This window comes from Oxyura jamaicensis, chromosome 14, assembly GCF_011077185.1.
Source record: "Oxyura jamaicensis isolate SHBP4307 breed ruddy duck chromosome 14, BPBGC_Ojam_1.0, whole genome shotgun sequence".
In the NCBI taxonomy this organism is placed as follows: Eukaryota; Metazoa; Chordata; class Aves; order Anseriformes; family Anatidae; genus Oxyura; species Oxyura jamaicensis.
The window spans coordinates 7,018,446-7,036,880 of record NC_048906.1 but is presented as its reverse complement, the minus strand read 5'-3'; the positions used below and the strand labels follow the sequence as shown (position 1 = coordinate 7,036,880).

Sequence of the window (18,435 nt, the reverse complement as noted above, 5' to 3'; positions counted from 1 at the left end):
TATTTATATATATAATATTATAATAAATATATATGTAACATATATATTATGTATGTATAAATATAATTTTATATAAATAATATGTATATGACACATATAGAGTCACACTTCTGGGTATAGCAACTTTAATTTTTTCTTTATCCTCCTTTGGTAATTTTGTGTGCTGCTGTACTGAACATGACGATTACATTTGGGTTTATGTTGATATAAGTTGTGAGTATTTCTTCTGTTGTAGTCCACAGAAGAACTGGTCTTCAAAATAGTGGTCAAGATTTAATCTAATGATTAATTTTGCTCAAGAACTGGTGTCTTAAAGGAAATACATATATATATATATATATATTTTACAACCAAATATAAACCTTGGGTTAACTGGATAACAAAATTGTACATTGTAATATGGTTGTGCTGTCTTATTTCTTTGTATTGTGGTGTTTTTTTTTTTTCTTGTTTTTTTTTCTGCTGTTGTTATCGGGTTGTGTTTTTTTTTTTTTAAAAAAAAAAAAACATTATTTGATATTAAAGGAGTTAAATTTGGGGGCTTTAATGTCCCTTTCTTCTTGGACAGGTTTATGCCCAGAGTGGAGATAGTTCAGAAACACAATACTGCAGCCAGAAGACTCTATATCCGAGGCCACAATGGAAAAATTTATCCGTATCTGGTAATGAATGATGCTTGCCTGACAGAGTCTCGTAGAGAAGAGCGGGTATTACAGCTCCTTCGCCTTTTAAACCCTTGCTTAGAGAAAAGGAAGGAAACCACAAAAAGACATTTGTTTTTTACAGGTACTGAAATGAGAGATTTTTGTCTTTTTTAAATAATGTTGTACTCAAAGATTGTAATTGCTAAAGGTTTTTGACAGCTACTAGTCACTGATATTGAAGGTTTTGGATATTTAAAAGGTAAATTCACAGGTATATAAGGCAGAGGCATGCTCACTGTGGAGGAAATGGGTATGTGTACTTCAGAGCAAGCATTTACAGATGGTTTGGGCTGGACAGAACAAACATTTTTCTCCCCACTTTGTGATACGTGACTATTGAATTTCTTTTACCTCTTCCATGTAATACAGAAGAAAATTGTAAGTTTTTTTTTTTTGTTTGTTTGTTTGTTTTAGTGCTTTGAATTTGATACATAGTTTTTGGGTTCTCCCATTGAGAACATGTTTTTATAACGTTTGAATTAACTTCATCTATACATGGTGATGTTTATTTTAAGGAAATAAACCGAAATATATTGGCTGGTTGGTTGTTGCCAAATGAAATCAATTCATATTCTAGATACTGGATGCAGGCCTTCTGTTGAGTGTACTTCTGTGATTCTGTACAAGGCTACTCAGTTTGGAGGGTGCACTTTGCCAACAGCACCTCCTGGCAATGCTTGAACATAACAAAATCAATAAACCTAATATTAGGTAGGCCTTAAGGAGAGTTGAGGGATGTTCCAATATGATCTATGTGTATAAATTGCCAAAACACTCATGTTATAAAAGGTCACGTATTTAACTATTTCAAAGCAGAAATGGTGAATAAATGCTGAACGCACAATCTTAATTCTTTCTTTTTCCTATTACATCTTGGCTTTTTCATGTGTTGATTATAAATAATTCATTCATGGAACGAAAAGCAGAGTCTTCCCTTAGCAACATACTTGATCTACTTGTGATTCAAATACTAATGTGAATGCCTTAAAACAGTTAAACTTTTATGTTTTCCAGATATTAAAGCTGTTGGCAAGTTCCAGCTTATAGCTGTGTAATAACTTCATATAAATGTATAAACAGCTTTCATTTCAGAAGGTCATTGAATCACTTACTAACTTTATATAAACAAGTTCTGTACATTGCATTACTCAGTTCTAATAATCCTTAGCTGGTAAGCAGAAAATACATTATGGATAGTGGAAACTTTAATCGAAGATACTAAGACATGCTGCTACTTTGCCATCGACCTTTTTTTTATGGAAAAAAAAAAAAAACGGATCTAATATTTATAAGCTGTAGTTTTACCAGTCTTTCTTTTTATGCTCATTGTATCTACTGACATGCACTTGCTGTCAAGAACTTAGGTGGCCAGATGATGCAAGTTGCGCTGACAGAGCTAGAAACGCATAATTGCGATCCAACCTTAAAAAGACTAAAATATACAGGCCGAAGAATTTATATCAAAAGGTAAATAAAGCATCTCTGTATAGGTGAAGATGCTTTTACATCATTCCAAGGCCAAATTAAGAGAAATGCAGTAGATACAGTCTTGAAAGATATGATTTTTAAAAAGGCCACTGACACCGAAATATATAATCTATATTACATGATTATAGAAGTAACATGTTTTTCTTCAAAGAGCTGTTTTTAAACTATGTTCTCTTTGGAAATAATTCTGTACTTTGTGGTTTGATGCTACTTAAAAGAACCTGAAGAACATTCATTTCTGTGCTGCCAGAGGTTAATGGAAGTAGACCAGAAGAAATAGCTCATTAACACCCCTTCTTTCTCTGGAATGCATTTTCTCTTTAAGATAGAAGAAATTGCATCAAACAACTTAAAGATATTTAAACAACTTTCTCCTCTATTCCTGAGGTTAATTATTACAACTTCTGAGGGAAATGATGAGAGAACAGGTTTGTTGGTATCTGGAGGTCACTGTCAAACAGTACAACTGTAGTGTCACTGGAAAAGCTAGCAATGGAAGAGGCCTTGTCTTTCTGGGCCTAGGTGCACATCTTCCATGCACATAAGACTCATAAGAATGGTCTGTGAAGCACCATGAAAGTGCAAATAGGGTTTTTGCAGGCTTACTGCTCCTGAAGTAAAAGCTTAGTGGCTTAAATTACTTTGGTATTGAATGTTTTTCTTTGTTTTCCGTCAGTTATTTTCAAGCATTGTCAGTTATGCATCTATTCCTTAGCACTATTTAGATTTTTCCTTCAGTTTTTATGAATTGCTTTGAACGCTGTACTGAGGTTAATAGTTTGGCTCCTCAGACTAATTTTTATTGCAATGATGCTAGTGCATGCAATCACAACCCCCCTGTTTGCATTTGAGCAAACTATTGCCCTCTTCAGTGCAGCTAGAGAGAAATAGGAAGAATGAGTGCTCATTTTTTTCTCTCCTAATGTAGTTGAGATGTTTCTATTTAGTTAAAAAAAAAAAAAAGTCATACTTGCTTTCTTTTTAACTGAGCTTGTGAATTAGTTATGAATGTAGTAATAAATTTTTTTCTCTTGATACACTTCAGTTGATTATCGCAGCAGTGTTTTAAGGGCTGATAGTCGCACGCTAATTCTCTCCTGAGCACTTGGGTTGTGAATTAACTGTTTTGTTTTGTGTTCCTCTCTCTGTTTCCTCCTCCCCCCATCCTTCCTCATCCTTCTCAAACCACTCCTAGTCCCCCGGGTTGTAGCGGTTTCTCCACAGATGCGTTTGGTTGAAGACAATCCTTCATCTCTGTCCCTGGTGGAGATCTATAAGCAGCGCTGTGCCAAGAAGGGCATTGAGCACGACAACCCCATATCTCGGTACTACGACAGGCTGGCAACGGTCCAAGCACGGGGGACTCAAGCTAGCCATCAGGTATGGGAGTATTTAATGAGTTTCACTCAAGATTTTTTCTTGAGAGCTCTGCTACACAGTGTCCAACTCCGCCCTGTTAAATATGAGACAAATATATTACCCAGAGGTGGTGGTTTGAATCTGTTTTTGTTTTATTTCATGTATTTTTGGGAGCTCTTATAGCTCATTAGTATTTTAGATTATCTTTGAAAGCTTCAAAAAAAAGCTGTATTTGTTCCAGTTCAGGTTGTTTTGGATAACTGCAGCTGCAAACAGATGAGGGATTGATTGCTTTCAGACCCTTTTGTGTAGTGCTTTGAAAATAATTGATAACATGGGAAACAGCATTGCTATTTTATGTAAGCAGTTACAGTATGGTGTGTGATGCAGGTTTCCCCTTATTCTTGTACTGTTTGTCCTGGATTCATTTCACCCAAGCCAAAGAGTTGACTAAACTCACCCTAATAAATGGCAGTACTTGGAAAATAAAAATTTCCAGCTCTCTGTAATCTCCATCAAACATCAAATTCTTATAAATAAGCGTATTTTATGGTTATCTTAAGGTAAATGCATATATTTTATAAAATTTCAATCCCATATTAAATACGACTATTAGAAGATATGCAGTATATCACAGACATTGTTTAGAGCATCTTTTCAGGCTTTCTTTGTTACAAAATAAAATGAAGTGTTACGTAACATCTGTTTCTATTTTGAGGATTTTTCCATCAGGTTACAAAACTCTTTAACGGCCATATAATTGAAGTCAGTTTGACCATCATTCTTTCTGGTGCAATAGAACGCATCCTAACTATTTCTTTTTCTAATTAATTAGGAGAGGCTGTGCTACAGTAATGTAATATTTTGGTAAACTGTATATGTATACATCAAGCAAAAAACTATCACAAAAAGTATTCACTTACAAAAACAAATCTCAACTTTTATCTTTTTGTATTTTTGAGGTAATTCTGCTGTAATAATACATGAAATGTATTTTACTCAGTGTGTTTCCCTATTTTGTATAATAAAAATTCTTTACCTTTTTATGTAAACAACTCTGTGTACTAATAAAGCACACAGGTTTTAAGTTGTAGCCTTTGTAGGTCCCATGTGTAATTTCAAATCTTGTCATTATGCTTTTTTGTTTGATGAACACCTTCCAAAAAAAAGCTATCAAATCGTTGTCATATTTGGGTGCATAACTTAAGACAGCTGCCTCCTTGTGCTGCCTACAGACTACCTTCACCTGATAATGATTAATAAACTGAGGCTATTAGTAATGTTTTAATCTTTTGTGGTTGTGGTGGCAGACCAGCTATGGAAAGAATCTGTATCACTGCTGTTGGTCTGTGTTTCCCTCAGTAATGTGTTAGTCTGAGCAGCAACCATTTTGACTTTATCTTACATAAGGACTTTATCCAAAACCCTTGGAAATTCATAGAAATAAAATAGGATCCAGAACAACCTTTTTCAGTTGGGAGTTGAGTAATGTTTACATCCTTCGATAAGGAAATGGGATCTTTCAGTGAGAGGATAATAAATGCTTTAAAGTGAAAAATGTGATTTAGGCTGCTCATCACCTTCGGTACAGTGTTCAGCATATTGATGACTGAAGTTGGAAATAAGTATTACGATAAACACATATATATTAAGACTTGAAATAGAGGATTTTGTTTTATTGCTGACAGATGCACAGATGCATATCCAGTTTGAACTGAAAAAAAAAATAAAAAAGTGGATTGTGTTCCAGTAGTTTGCCATAAGGAAGTGCAGCACTGTGGGTTGAATGTCTCTTTAGTTCCCTTCTGACTTTCTTGAAAGATTTGAATAGGAGATACTTCAATCAGTACGTAACTTTTCAGTCTCAGATTTTTTCACGAGACTGACGGCAGTTCCATTGCTCTTTCGGTTTATAAAAAAAAAAAAATAAAAAAAAATCAGTCTTTTAAGATGAAGACTAGTTTGTAGCCATGCAGAAGTTGAACTTAATATTATGTGAATTTTGACAAGGAAGTTGGGAAGTGGTCTTGGATTAGAAGTGTCCAAGTTAAGAATGTTTTTCTAGAATGGAATACTGCACTTGAGAGAATTTAGTTGTTTGGCATAATTTTTGCTATGAAGTATATTAAAATCTCTTTCAATGAGTATTTTTCATATTTAGGTTCTCAGAGATATACTTAAAGAAGTACAGAGTAACATGGTGCCACGCAGTATGCTTAAGGAGTGGGCTTTACATACATTCCCCAATGCTACAGATTACTGGACATTTCGGAAGATGTTCACTATTCAGTTAGCCCTAATTGGCTTCGCAGAATTCATCTTTCATTTAAATAGACTCAACCCTGAAATGCTGCAGATTGCCCAGGTATGCTGTGTTTTGTCCTTGATGCATGCTGTCTTCTTTGATCAAATGGAAATTTGGACTCTACGTTTGAAATGAGTCAAAATGGTAATTTGACATATATAATTAACAGTGTATTTCAGTAGGTTTTTCATTTGATTATGTGATTCCACATCACATAGGTAGTAATTTAAACTGCAGACCATTTTGCCAACTCTACCCCCTCTGGTTATAATTTAGAACAGAGTCTGTAAAATTGTTAGTAGATACTGGAACTGTTACTGTAAATGGTCAGTAAGTCTCTCTTGAGTCTTTCTTCAAATATACTGCTTTGGATATATCTGTACCAAACAGATTAAAAAATAAAAAATAAAAATCTAGAGCTTCATCTTCTAAAAGGGGAATACCCTTTTTCAAAACATGTTTTCTTTTTTACATTGATACCATGTCAAAGTACAACTCCTATTAATAGTGATTTTTTTTTCTAAACCAACATTTAAATGAGGCTTGCCACCTTACTAGAGCAAAGGTGGTATATTTTAAAGTCTTAATGCCACTTTAATGCATGGAGGGTTATGCTGTGTATAGCAATTAAGATTCTTTAATCCCCAGTGTGCAGACATGGTGTTCAAATTCCTCCCCAGAATGAGTAATGCATGGAGAATGCTTACCCAGAGTTGAGACACTCAGGGAATGAAGATCTGTCTCTTTGCACAACTCCTTAAAGAACATTGCCACAGAAGAATCTATTCCCTAAGTTTGATGCAATAGTCTATATTTATTCAGGCTTTTTGGACTCTCACTTTTAGAATAAATACTTTGTGTATGCCTTTAACTTTTCTTGCTCAATCACTGTTTGAATGTGAAAAGCTGTTACATTAAGCTAGGTTTCAAATTCAGCATTTTTTCTTTATGTAGCTTCAATATTTTTTTTTTAAATAGAAAAGGCTAAATGAAAATACTAAATCACATTGATTCTTAAATAATCAGTTGTAACTGGTTGTATTCTGAGTATTAACAGTATATAAAAATGTATTTTCTTTTAGTTTCATTAATGATAATTTGTTTCTTTATTACTGTTGTGCATTTTGCTTTTAAATCCAGGATACTGGCAAATTAAATGTAGCTTACTTTCGCTTTGACATTAACGATGCTACTGGAGACTTGGATGCCAACCGTCCAGTTCCATTCCGGCTCACACCAAACATTTCTGAATTTCTTACCACCATTGGGGTATCTGGTCCACTGACTGCATCTATGATTGCAGTAGCTCGCTGCTTTGCACAGCCAAATTTTAAGGTTTGTATATGTTTTCAAAAGTTGTTTACATTTACATTTAAAAGTTGTTTAATTTACATTTATAATTTATCAACTGGTAAACTAAACACCATTTTCCTTCTTAAGACAGAAATTGAACAGTCCGTATTTATGTTTTTAAATCTTAACCCAAGCTGGCAAAGGCCAGCTGAAGTCATTGCAATTTGCCTTTTTTAGAAAGAATAGGAGGAAGATAGGTGTAATTGTACTTTTATTTTCCTTTTTGTCAAAACATGTTAATATAGGATAATTGTTTCAATGCTGTAGCCTCATGAATCTCTACACATTCTGGCAGTGGTAAATAGTTAAATGACAAATGCAACGTCATTCAGAATCTTCATAATACACTTCTGTGAATAGAAATGTTTCTTGGCCCTTTGTTAGCAGAGCAGAATGCTAAAGATATATTGTTGCTTTGATGGATTCTAGCTCTTAGCGGGGTGTAGTTTTCTAAAGAAACTGTCTAACTTCCTTTTAAATTCTAATGCTTTCCAAAAATGAAGCATCTTGCACTTAGGCAGCAATTTGCACCAGAAAGACATTGCGCAGAACGTACTGTAGCTATCATATGATCTAGTTACTTTTTAAAAGATGGAAAATATCCTGAAGTGATTTTTTTAATGTATAATACAGAAAGCTTCGATTTTAATAATTCATCACTTTACCTTAAAAAGCCATGTCTATACCTGCAAATGAGTTTGCAGACTTAGTCTGTAATTTGTACATCTGAATGATGTATGCCCAATTAGACTTACCATGTTGAATTTACGAGGTCAGAGCACAGGTGTGCATTTATTCTTCTTGCAGTGACGGGTGCCCAGCTTATTTTGGGTACACAGTGATTATTGTGTTAGCTTCTGGACGTAAGAGGAATACCTTTAACATTTTCAGTATTTACCATTTTTACAGATACCTATAAAATCTATTGCATATGTGTTTGTGTATTATTGGCCTAATAGCTAGATGTGTTATAAAATACCTATTTCTTATTTGCAGACTGAAAAGTTAACTCAGACTGGATACCTCAAAGTTTGCTTTAGAAGCTCAAGTTGACAGATTAATCAGTAAATTGGTGATAGGAAAAAATAGGAAATGATTTCTTGCAGCCATTTTGTTTTTTCAACCAAGGACAGAGTTGGTGTATAGGTGTGTGTGTTAGGAGGAAAAAAAAAAAAAAAGCAAAGCACATGAATACTGAAGTCAGCATTTTTTCCCTTTTTTGTCAGAAAGCAGTGTTTGCTGATGGTATAATCCTTGACCCATTGGAGGCCAGAGGGGGCAAACAGCTTTGCAAAAGACGCTGAATCTTTGCACAAGATTTCTGTGTGTGTTTGGGGGGGAAGTCACATTTAGCAGGGTCATTTAAAAATTGAATAAAACTGACTGTATTGGTGTATGAAGATCTGAATATATGTTGTTGTTTGTGATTTTTCTTTTTTCTGTGGGGAACATTGTATTGTGTTCTCATAATTAGAGCCTTTTATGAAAAAGAAAAACCTTGGGAAGAAATAGTTGGGGGAAAAAAAAAAAAGTTGGAAGCCACAGTCATCTTGAAAAGGCTGAGACTGGAAAATGGAACCAAAAGTGTCAAAATGTTATTGACTAGAATTTAGTTTGAAGTCTGTAAGCCCTAATGGTTCTCTGGATTAAATATAATAGTCTGACTTTTCTCCTTCATATAGGTCGATGGTATCCTAAAAACTGTGCTACGGGATGAAATAATTGCATGGCACAAAAAAACACAAGAGGATACTTCCTCTCCACTCTCAGCAGCTGGGCAACCTGAAAATATGGACAGCCAGCAGCTTGTTTCACTAGTTCAAAAAGCTGTTACTGCTATCATGACTCGACTTCATAATCTTGCTCAGTTTGAAGGAGGAGAAAGCAAAGTCAACACTCTGGTAGCAGCTGCAAATAGCTTGGATAATCTCTGTCGTATGGATCCTGCCTGGCACCCCTGGCTGTAACTTGAAATTTTCGATAGCTTTCTTTGCTGCTGTTTGTGGTGTGAGCCATATATTGTGTTAAGAAAATGTGAAAAAAAAAGTCTTTTCAGACCATGGCTTACCTGTCACACTGCATTCTGTGAGTCTTCATTTTAATGGTGTTTACAGGAATATGACAGTTTTACTGTTTTAAATTTCATGAGGATACGTTTCCTCCTGTTTAAAAAAGGTTATTTAATATGCAACAACAGCTCTCACGAATAGCTAAAAATTAAGAGAGGAAACTTAAAAATGTACAGAAAAAAATCTTATTTTATGATGGGGACTATAAAACTAGCACTGCTAGATTTAGGGTTTGCCTTTTCTAATCTGCAGTATATAAAGTTTATATGCAATAATAATTACTAAAAATAAAAAGAAAAAAGACAGTATTCCCAGTTATTGAATTTTACTTTATGAAATTTTACTTAATCGTTGTTCCTTCATTATACTAAAGTGAAGGCACAAATAAATCTTCCTTTAAGTTTGCTTCAGAACTTTACATGAGCAAAGTTGGTTTGTAAAGAGGATTTTGTACCAAATGTATAGAGGTAACTTTTTGTTAGGCACTGAGAAAAAGATGATCAAATTGTGCTAGCTTTTTATTCAGCACAAGCTATGTACAGTGAAAAGTGTAAGCCATTTAGGGTATTTGGTTTAGTTGTGGACAGTGTTGGGGGGGGAGTTTATAATAAGGATGGGAAAAGTCATCCACTGATACATGTATTTGACTGTAATAGATTTAAGAAAAGTAAAATCTTATAAACTATCTTTTTTTTTTAATGTTTAGAATTATAATAGGTTCTTTAGGATCAATCTGTTCCTTTGTAATTTAAGAAAAGATCAGTTTAATGTTTCATGTGAGTCTTTGTGTTAGCATTTTTATAAAAGTTCAGTGTTGAGAATGTTAAATTTGTACAGAGTGATTTTTTTCAAAATAAATATTTTGTAAAACTCTCTGGCATTCAGTTTCTTTAGGGTATTTTTAATATAATGCTGTGGTATAAATAGTAAACACGCAAAAGCAGGTATTATCTACCAGACCTGAATGTTAAAGGGTCGTGACTGTATTAATGAAACATGTATGATGTACTTTTGTATGCTATTAAATTGTTTTTAGAAGAGCTGCAAATAGGAAATATGTATATAGCAAGAATTTTGTCAGCATAGTCTTTCTTGCTAGCCCGTCAATTAATGTGTTAATGGTCTTTTTTTTTTTTTTTTTTTATATATAAAAGGCTGCCTTTAAACACTCTATTTCATGTTTTCAAGAAATGCAGCTTTTAAATAAGTGTTAGAGGTCAAGATTATAGACGAAGATGAACTCTGTTAGGGGATTTCTTCTGTTCCCACAGAAATGTGGTTATGAGCCATAGCAAGGGATGGGTATCTTTTCATTTTTATTTTTAATTTTGTAATAAGCTGTCAAAAGGTTCTTCAGAGATTTCTGAACAACATGAGAGGCATAATTGAAGTTAATCACCACCATTCAGTTGTGTACTGTCTCTGAGGCAAGGGGAATTTCAAAAAGCCAATCTGATGACTTCTGGGTATGGCAGCTCACAGATGGACATCATCTAACTCACAGGCTACTGAAGACCGAGACTTGCAGTAGGTACGACTGCAGAGTAAGTCACTATTCCTGGGAGGGCAACACATGCTTACCATAGCTCTCTTACAGTGTTGCAGAAGAACCTGTTCCTTATACCTTTGCAGCTGTTAGCAGAACCAGTCAACCGATGCAGACTTGAGTGTGAGCATTGTGCAGCAGGTACAGTACTCTGCCATTCATCTTATGCAAAATTTCTGGCAACACCATAAGCAGCTTTGAACCTGGCACAGAAGTGAAGGTGATGGACAGAAGGTTCTGTATATGTATGTATGTGTAAATACATGCACGCACACATGTAGAGTTGGCAGCCATGATTGTAATACAAACCCAAAATTGTTTAGTTAGACTGATGACTTTAAACCCATCTGAAGGCTAACTTCTCAGTAAGTTATTGCTGTATGTTTGGCTGGACGACTTTGCTTTGTCGTATCAGAGCTCTCATACCAGCATCATTACCTTTTAGTTGGGATGATGTAGTTCGCTGTTCTGGGTGTGAAGACTTTGGCAGTTAGTACAGAATGCTTTGCTGCATATTAGTTATGCATAAATGTTAAAATGTCAAACATAATATATAGGATCATGTCTAGTTTTGCTGGTTTAATTTATGCATCTACACCTATTCTTTTTTTTATTAATAACAAATACATCCAGTACTAGAAGTAAAGATACTCCAACATAAATACTTTTTTTTTTGTCTTTGGGATATAATATAGCAGGAAAAATAAAATGCAATTTTGAAAATGGAAATTAATATCTTAATTTGTAAATGAAAAGAACATCTTTACCCTTAGCTCTCAGAAATGACAAATGCATAATAATTTATGGAAAAATGACAGATTTTTTTAGAGGAAAAAATGGAAAATAAATGAACATTCCATATTCTTTGTAAAATACAGTACAGCACAATGTTAAGGAACAGCAATAAATTTAGCTTATTCGGTGTAGAAGTTGTAATAATCTAATCCTGGGAGTTTTGAATTAAAAAGCTAATTGGAATTACTTTTTCACTTGCCTAAATTGCAGCTGCAGTAATGTATTATACATTGCTGTAAAATTATTCCACTTACAGGATTTCCCATGTGAGTTTCTTTTTCTGTTCTTTCCTAGATGAGGTGGACCAGAGCTTTTCCCAGCTGAATCACTACTGCCTTTCCCATTAGGACCCCTGAGTCTAGAAGTATTGGCAGCAGATACAGTCTGGTAGAAAACGTTTAAAAAGAGGGGAGAAAAAAAAAAAAAAAAGTAGCCAAACTGGTTGGTGAGCCAGAGCTGTGTAGTGACAGGTAAGTCAGGTTGTGCAGTTGAGATGAATGCATTTAGATCAAAAGGACTGAGCCTTTGTTCTTAACACAGCTCTTACCCGAATCAGAGGATTTACTGTGGCCCCAGCTGTGGGATTTGGTTGGGGGGAGAGTTAATTACTTCTCACCAGATACTTTGTGTTCTGGATTATGGTTTTGTTTGCTTGTATGATGAATAAAGCTGTGGCTTCTTTATTCCCACCCTTGGTTTGTGTTCTTACGTACTGAAGAGAGAACGATAGATTGAGTCATGCTGAATGTCACTATTTACAAGTGGAAGCTCAAATACATGAGTAATAAGGACTGTATAAGAATTCGGAAAACAAATGTGTTCTTTTTGGCAAAGACTTGCTTTCATATCAAACTCATGTTGGCAAGAAGATTCTGAACTTTCTCCTTATAAAACATAACACTTCCTGCATGTGTCACAACACACTCTATATGCAGTCATTCACAACTAAGCTTAGTGCTTTTATGACTTGAAGGGAATTGTTGGCTTCCTTTTATTGAAGATTGTAACGTTTGTAGCTGTGAAATATGGCACATGCTGAAACAGAGGAGTTGCAGTATTTTTTCTTAATCATTTGCGTGTCGTAGATATGTCCAGCTCTGTGAGAAGACAACATTGCCTGGAAGGACATCATCGGATAATTCATCTACTTTTCTATTCATGGTAGAAATTACAATTGAAAAGTGAAAATGCAAGTTAAAGGGGACAAACTTTGTAGATTTGTGTGACATCTCTCTTGTTCATTCAAATGTACTCATAAAAGAAAACGTGGGGTGTGATAAAATAGAGCTAACAGGGAAAAGAGAATTATTTTAATGAGGTCCCTGGTGGTGTTAATGTGCAAACATTAATACTTGGATCTTTTGTGAATATATGCTATGAATTTACCTTATTTTGTGAGGAGGCTTATACAGTCTTAACCCAGAGTTTCACCACTGGCTCCAAGGAATAAAATCATGAAAGGTTTTAGTTATACGTGAATATTCTTCACAGTCTGGAGAAAACCTTCTGATGTATCTTGTATGATCAGCAACTGTCCATTAGCAGGTAACTGATTTGACATAGTGAAGTGTATGAAGTTCCTGATTATCTTGAAGAAAATGCCCATTAGCTCCATTTAATTTTTTATGATTGTAGATAGAGGTTCCCTGTGACTCATTAGTTCAGATAAATGCTCAACATGCATCTTTCTGAGCAGATACTTAAAAGTGAAATCCATTAATTGCCAATTCACTTCAGAATTCCCCTTTTAAGGTTTCTTCCATCTGACTCTCAATCTCCCTCTCTCAGCATTATTACTCTACAAAATCAAACACTTGAATTAAGAGATCAAATTTAAAATTGCCTTTGATAGCGTGTGCATGCTATTCTTTAAACTGCTGCTGCATTTTTTTTTTTTTTGTCTTTCTCCCCACCTTTTAGAGTGCTGGACAAATTTACTGGATCTTCGAGGGTAACTAGTGACAAGTCCTTAAAACCAAAGATATGCCATTCATATTTTAAGCCTGTATAAAATGCATAGGGATGTACTTGTATTTCAAAGAGATTATCTTCATTTTTTTAAAAAGGAAAACAAAACTTCCCAGTTTAACAGCCTTCTTTCTTTTGTTTCATGAAACAGATTATACTGAAGTAATGTCTTACAAAAGAAACAGCACAAAACATAATAATATCAAAAAGTCTGGGCTCCATGCAGTCACCTAGTGTAAGAGAAGCTGGGTCAAAGAGTTGGAAGCTTGGCGAGGTCCAAGCACATTTTCTGAGGAAAAAAAAAAAAGGTGAATCAGGCATTTTTTTTTTTTTTTAAATCAGATCATGCTGCAAATATAGGAGAAGTTTTGCATCATCTGCCGAGTAAACATATATTGCTATGAAAGCAAATTAGTGTTTTTCATATTAAATGACATGCAATGAATGCAAGTGAATGTCTTATTTTCTTGTGAATGCGCTGTCCAGAAACTGTTGAATATATGAATTGCCCTGGAGTATTACCGACTAGTTTGCTGAGCGCTTTGCACAAATAGTGTCTTATTCCATGTTTTTAGAACACTGGCAGTAGTTACAACCAGTTGGTTGGTTCTGCTGCAGTTTCAGTAGCCTTTGCTAGGTCCAAATTCAAGCCTGCTAAAGACAGACCAGTTATTCTCCATTTTCCTGAGTACCAAGTTTTGCTGGATGGAATCTTTGCCCCTGTAGGGTGATAGACCTGCTGTTAGAAGGCTCCCTTGGGAGCTAATGGCACCCAGGCAAAGAGGATGATACGCTCTGTAAACAATTCAACTCCTGGGGCAGGGGGCAGGGAGACTTTCCTGTGTGGTGGGGTGAACTGGGTGTTATGGCAGGTCACTGCAGTGACAGGAATGTTAGAAGCTAAGAAGCTGTGGCATGAAATACTGTAGAAAAAATGTGAGTTGGGGATTTGACATGGAGAATAAATAGTTGCTGGGTTTCTCAAATTATACAGGCTTTTTTCAGTCTTTTTTTTTTTTTTCTGTAACATTTGGCTCCATCTTTATGAGATGGTGCTGGTGCCATTTAGCCATTTATTTTTATTGTCTGCTCTAGAAGTAGATTATCAGAATTCATTTGGTTAAATGATTTTTGGTTTGGAGCATAATTTACTTAACATGAGTTGGGTGTTGGAGTCCACCCTCTGAAAGTGGTATGTCATTTTCCTCGCCTGTAATTGGGTTGTCCGTGAATTGTCAGATACAAAGAGAGAGATTAGTTATTACTGGAAGAAGATGACTCAAAGCATTTCAGCAGCAGACAATGAAACCTCTGTTTCATAATGGGAGTAGAATAAAGTTGCTTTTAAGGCTCCAAACCGTTTCAAATAGGACGTATGAAATGTTCTTTTGTAGTGTAGAAACCTATTCAGGGAGAAGAATTCACACTTGCAGGAGCTTTTAATCAGCTCTGTGTGGGTGCATTTCACATTTAAGAGGTTTGAGAGAGCACATCTGAAACAACTGGTGTGTATTGCATGTGATTTATCATTATTCATCGAACATGTCAGGGGTTTTGGCATCCACATGGTGCAGGGACCCTGGAGCCACTCCCCGGCATTACTCAAATGGCAGTGTGTTAAGTGGGATTTCTTTCAAAGGAGGAGCAAGGTAGTAAAATCCAGGCCAACAAACAAACAAAAACTATTATTTTTTAAAAACTCAGAATTTCATGTCTTGACTATGGTCTTCTCATTTGCTGTAAATTAGCATTGCCTTTCCCTGAGAATTTCAAGAAAAGTGCGGATGAAATGGTGCTTCTGTCAGCCATGTTGTGTCCCCTCACTGCTCTCCAACTTCTCTCTGTTGTTACAATCCCGTTTTCCTTCATGAGATCTTCTATTTCAGTTATACCACAGGAAGCCCCGCACATTTAAACAACTTGGCCGTCAGCGCCAGGGGCTGCGGGAGCACCTGGGGGACCAAGGGGCCGGCGAGCGGCCTGCGCGCTCCCAGCCGGGTCTGGCATCGCGGCAATCCAGTCAGGCGGAGGAGGGGCGGCGGCCATGAGGGGACACGAGGCATCGGAGGGGACATAAGGTGGAAGCGGGGAACGTGCTGGTGCTGGAGGCGGAGCTGAGGCCCGCTGCCGGGAGGAGAAGCTCTCTGCCACGCGAGGTAAGCCCTGGGGGGGCTGTAGAAAGAAGCAGGGAGCTGAGGAGGAGGAGGCAGGTGCGGCATCCGGGCGGTGCACGCTGCCCCCGGCCTCCCGCGGGGCGGGAAGGGGCCGGGCACGGCTGAGGTGAGGCCCAGGGAGCCCGGGAGGCAGCGGCGGGGCTGGCGCCCAGCCTGCTGAGAGGGGAAGGAAGGCCCTCTTTCTTCCCTCAGTAAGTGAATCAGTAATTGGGGTTTCATGTTAATCGGCAGTAAATTACATTAAGTGAAATTCCAGGAGCTGTTGCTACCAAGAAGCAGCCGGGCAAATGGTTTTAGCCACGGTGACTTTGTGGTGGCTGGGGCTTTGAGGACATTGTCCTGGGCGCTGCTTAAGAGAGGTCTTGGTGCTGTAAAAAGCACCCCTGGGGCTTTTCACTAGGTCGTGCTTTTTCCTCTGACCCTGCTGAAGCACTACATATAGTTAATATGCTCTTGAATTTTATTTTTTCTTTTGAGTGAACTATAAAACTGGTCCTGACCTTGTATAGTCCTGAAGGATTTTATCACGCTCCTTATAAGAAATGAGGTGTGAACCCTGCTACCAGGGCAAAGTTTCTGTTGGTTCATGACCAGCTAGGGCTGCATTTCCAGGGGAGAAGCAATAACTATTGTGGATGCTTTCTCCACTATCCTGTATTTCGGCAGCGTAGCCTCCTGGATTTATGAGGTCCTTTGGGCAGAGGCTGTTTATTTTCTGTGTTCAACAACGTGAACACCTTCAGCACTTTGTGCAAATACATAACTTGCTGTTTAATCCGTGCCGGTTGGATTTCTCGGAGGAATACTCAAACTGTCCCAGGCAGTCAGCTGTCATAACAAAGTGCCAATAAAAGCCCTTTTCCAATCCACCCGATTCCTGTGCTTCTGGACACGGAATAGACATTTGTTATTTTTAGAAGTGGTATTTGCTTTGACTTTTAGAATCAGTGTGCCCTAGGCGCTAATGACCAGGCCTCTCGCTGCCTGCAGCCTAACTTTTTTTTTTTTTTTTTTAGGAAAAGATATTTATCCAGGCTCTAAGATGCTGTCAGAACTGTACTTTAATCAGTCAACCACTGTTTGCCCTCAGTCCAGCCTCCATGAGCCATTACTGTGCCAGTTATATTAAAGAACCTTTCTCAGCCTGTTATCTGGGAAAGGACAGAGACCTTTGCAGGCTCTTTGTTTCTCTTGATAGTAACACATTAATTATTGTCTCTCTCCAGTCCTTGCTGCTGTTTGTAAGAAAGTGGCATTAAATAATCTATTCTGCTTATTCAGCAAGACTTCTCATCAGTAGCAATTCATAAACCACTTTATAGTGGGTCACTGTTGCTTAACCATCACTTGAAGCAATGCAAGTGGCACAGAACTTTTAATTGAGGTCTGGTGGTGTCACTGAAATTGTGTTTTGTTGTGTAATGGCTGTCTCCATTCCTTTCTGCATTAAGAAAAATAGCAGTTATTTTGTAGAGAAAGATGCCATATCAAAATTCTGTAAACTAAGTGCATGCGTTATTTTAAAGGCTATTTTTCAAAATTTCATGCAATATATTATTGCAATAAATTCTATACTATCTTTTTTTTTTTTTTTTGTTAAAGCTTGAACATGTGAGGGCACCACTGTTCATCTGCAAGATTCTGCAAAGTACTGCGGGTCAGAACTTCAGGGTTCCTGTCAAGCTCTGCCAGTGTTGCACGTTTTCCAGTATGAAGTAAGTGGAAAAAATGGGTTTGAAAATTAGAGGGATGGATGTAAAACAGTTTCTTTTTAGTCCATAGGTAGATAGTGTTGCTTTCGGTTAAACTAGTCTTCATATATTTCTTGTTAAGGTACTACAGTCTGGGCAGCCCATCTGTAATTTTGTTGAAATTAAATGGGTTTTTAGACTTCTAGACGTCCATGGTCCCTTACTGCCTCCTTCCCCTTTCTACTACATACATTTTGCAAGAACTAACAGAGACTAAATGTATAGATGTGCACAGATATATAGGACATGGAAAGATCACAATAATAATAAAAGAATAAAAAAGTAAATGGGTTAGATAAGGATTAAAGGCAGTATATCATAAGAATTACCATGACGACTAGTCCAGTCTTCCATAGCTTTCAGTGTTCAGTTCTTTCAGCAGAACATCTTAAGTTCTATCAAAATGTGTATTGTGATGTTTTTTGTGTCCCGGAAATGGATCTAAAATCATGAGCACCAGGGGGCTGAAATAGTGGGATCCCTTCCTCTGACCATCCGCTGTCTGCCTTCGATATGGTGATCTTGGAAAAAGGTTCTATCCTCCTGAACCTTCTACAGCTTTGCAAGAAAATGAACATCAGTTTGGGATAAAATGATGACTTGTTTGCCTCTGCTTTGGCAATTTCAGTGGGCTGGTAGGTTGTGAACAAGGTAACTGTTGAGAACACCAAAGTGTGTGTGTCCTTCTTTTTGTGACGGATGTGAGGCTGAGGGCTGGTTCAGTACAGATAGGAATTTCTGTGTTCAGCTCACAGAGTAGGCTATTACTCACCCAGAGAAAGCTATCAAGAAGGACCAGTTCACCTTTCATTCTGACCTATTTTTAGGAGTTATGTGATCTATGTGATTCATCAGTTCTGTGACCTGACTGATGTCCTTAAAATGATACTTTGCTTCAGTAGGACTTAGGTACAGCAGTGCTC

At 36.8% G+C, this 18,435-nt stretch overlaps 1 protein-coding gene across 4 annotated transcripts in view; it reads left to right on the top strand.

Annotated features, from left to right (window-relative positions):
* The window catches only part of TRRAP (transformation/transcription domain associated protein), a 90,039-nt gene extending 80,456 nt beyond the window's left edge, over positions 1-9,583 (top strand). For 3 of the 4 annotated variants that reach the window (XM_035339926.1, XM_035339927.1, XM_035339925.1), the window contains exons 68-72: positions 569-786; positions 3,388-3,572; positions 5,713-5,916; positions 6,997-7,191; positions 8,892-9,583. In XM_035339926.1, coding sequence (XP_035195817.1) covers positions 569-786; positions 3,388-3,572; positions 5,713-5,916; positions 6,997-7,191; positions 8,892-9,176 — 1,087 coding nt within the window. In that variant the 3' untranslated portion in view covers positions 9,177-9,583. The remainder of the gene's footprint in view (positions 1-568; positions 787-3,387; positions 3,573-5,712; positions 5,917-6,996; positions 7,192-8,891) is intronic. The other variant, XM_035339928.1, reaches the window with a different exon arrangement.
* Positions 9,584-18,435: the final 8,852 nt, after the last annotated feature.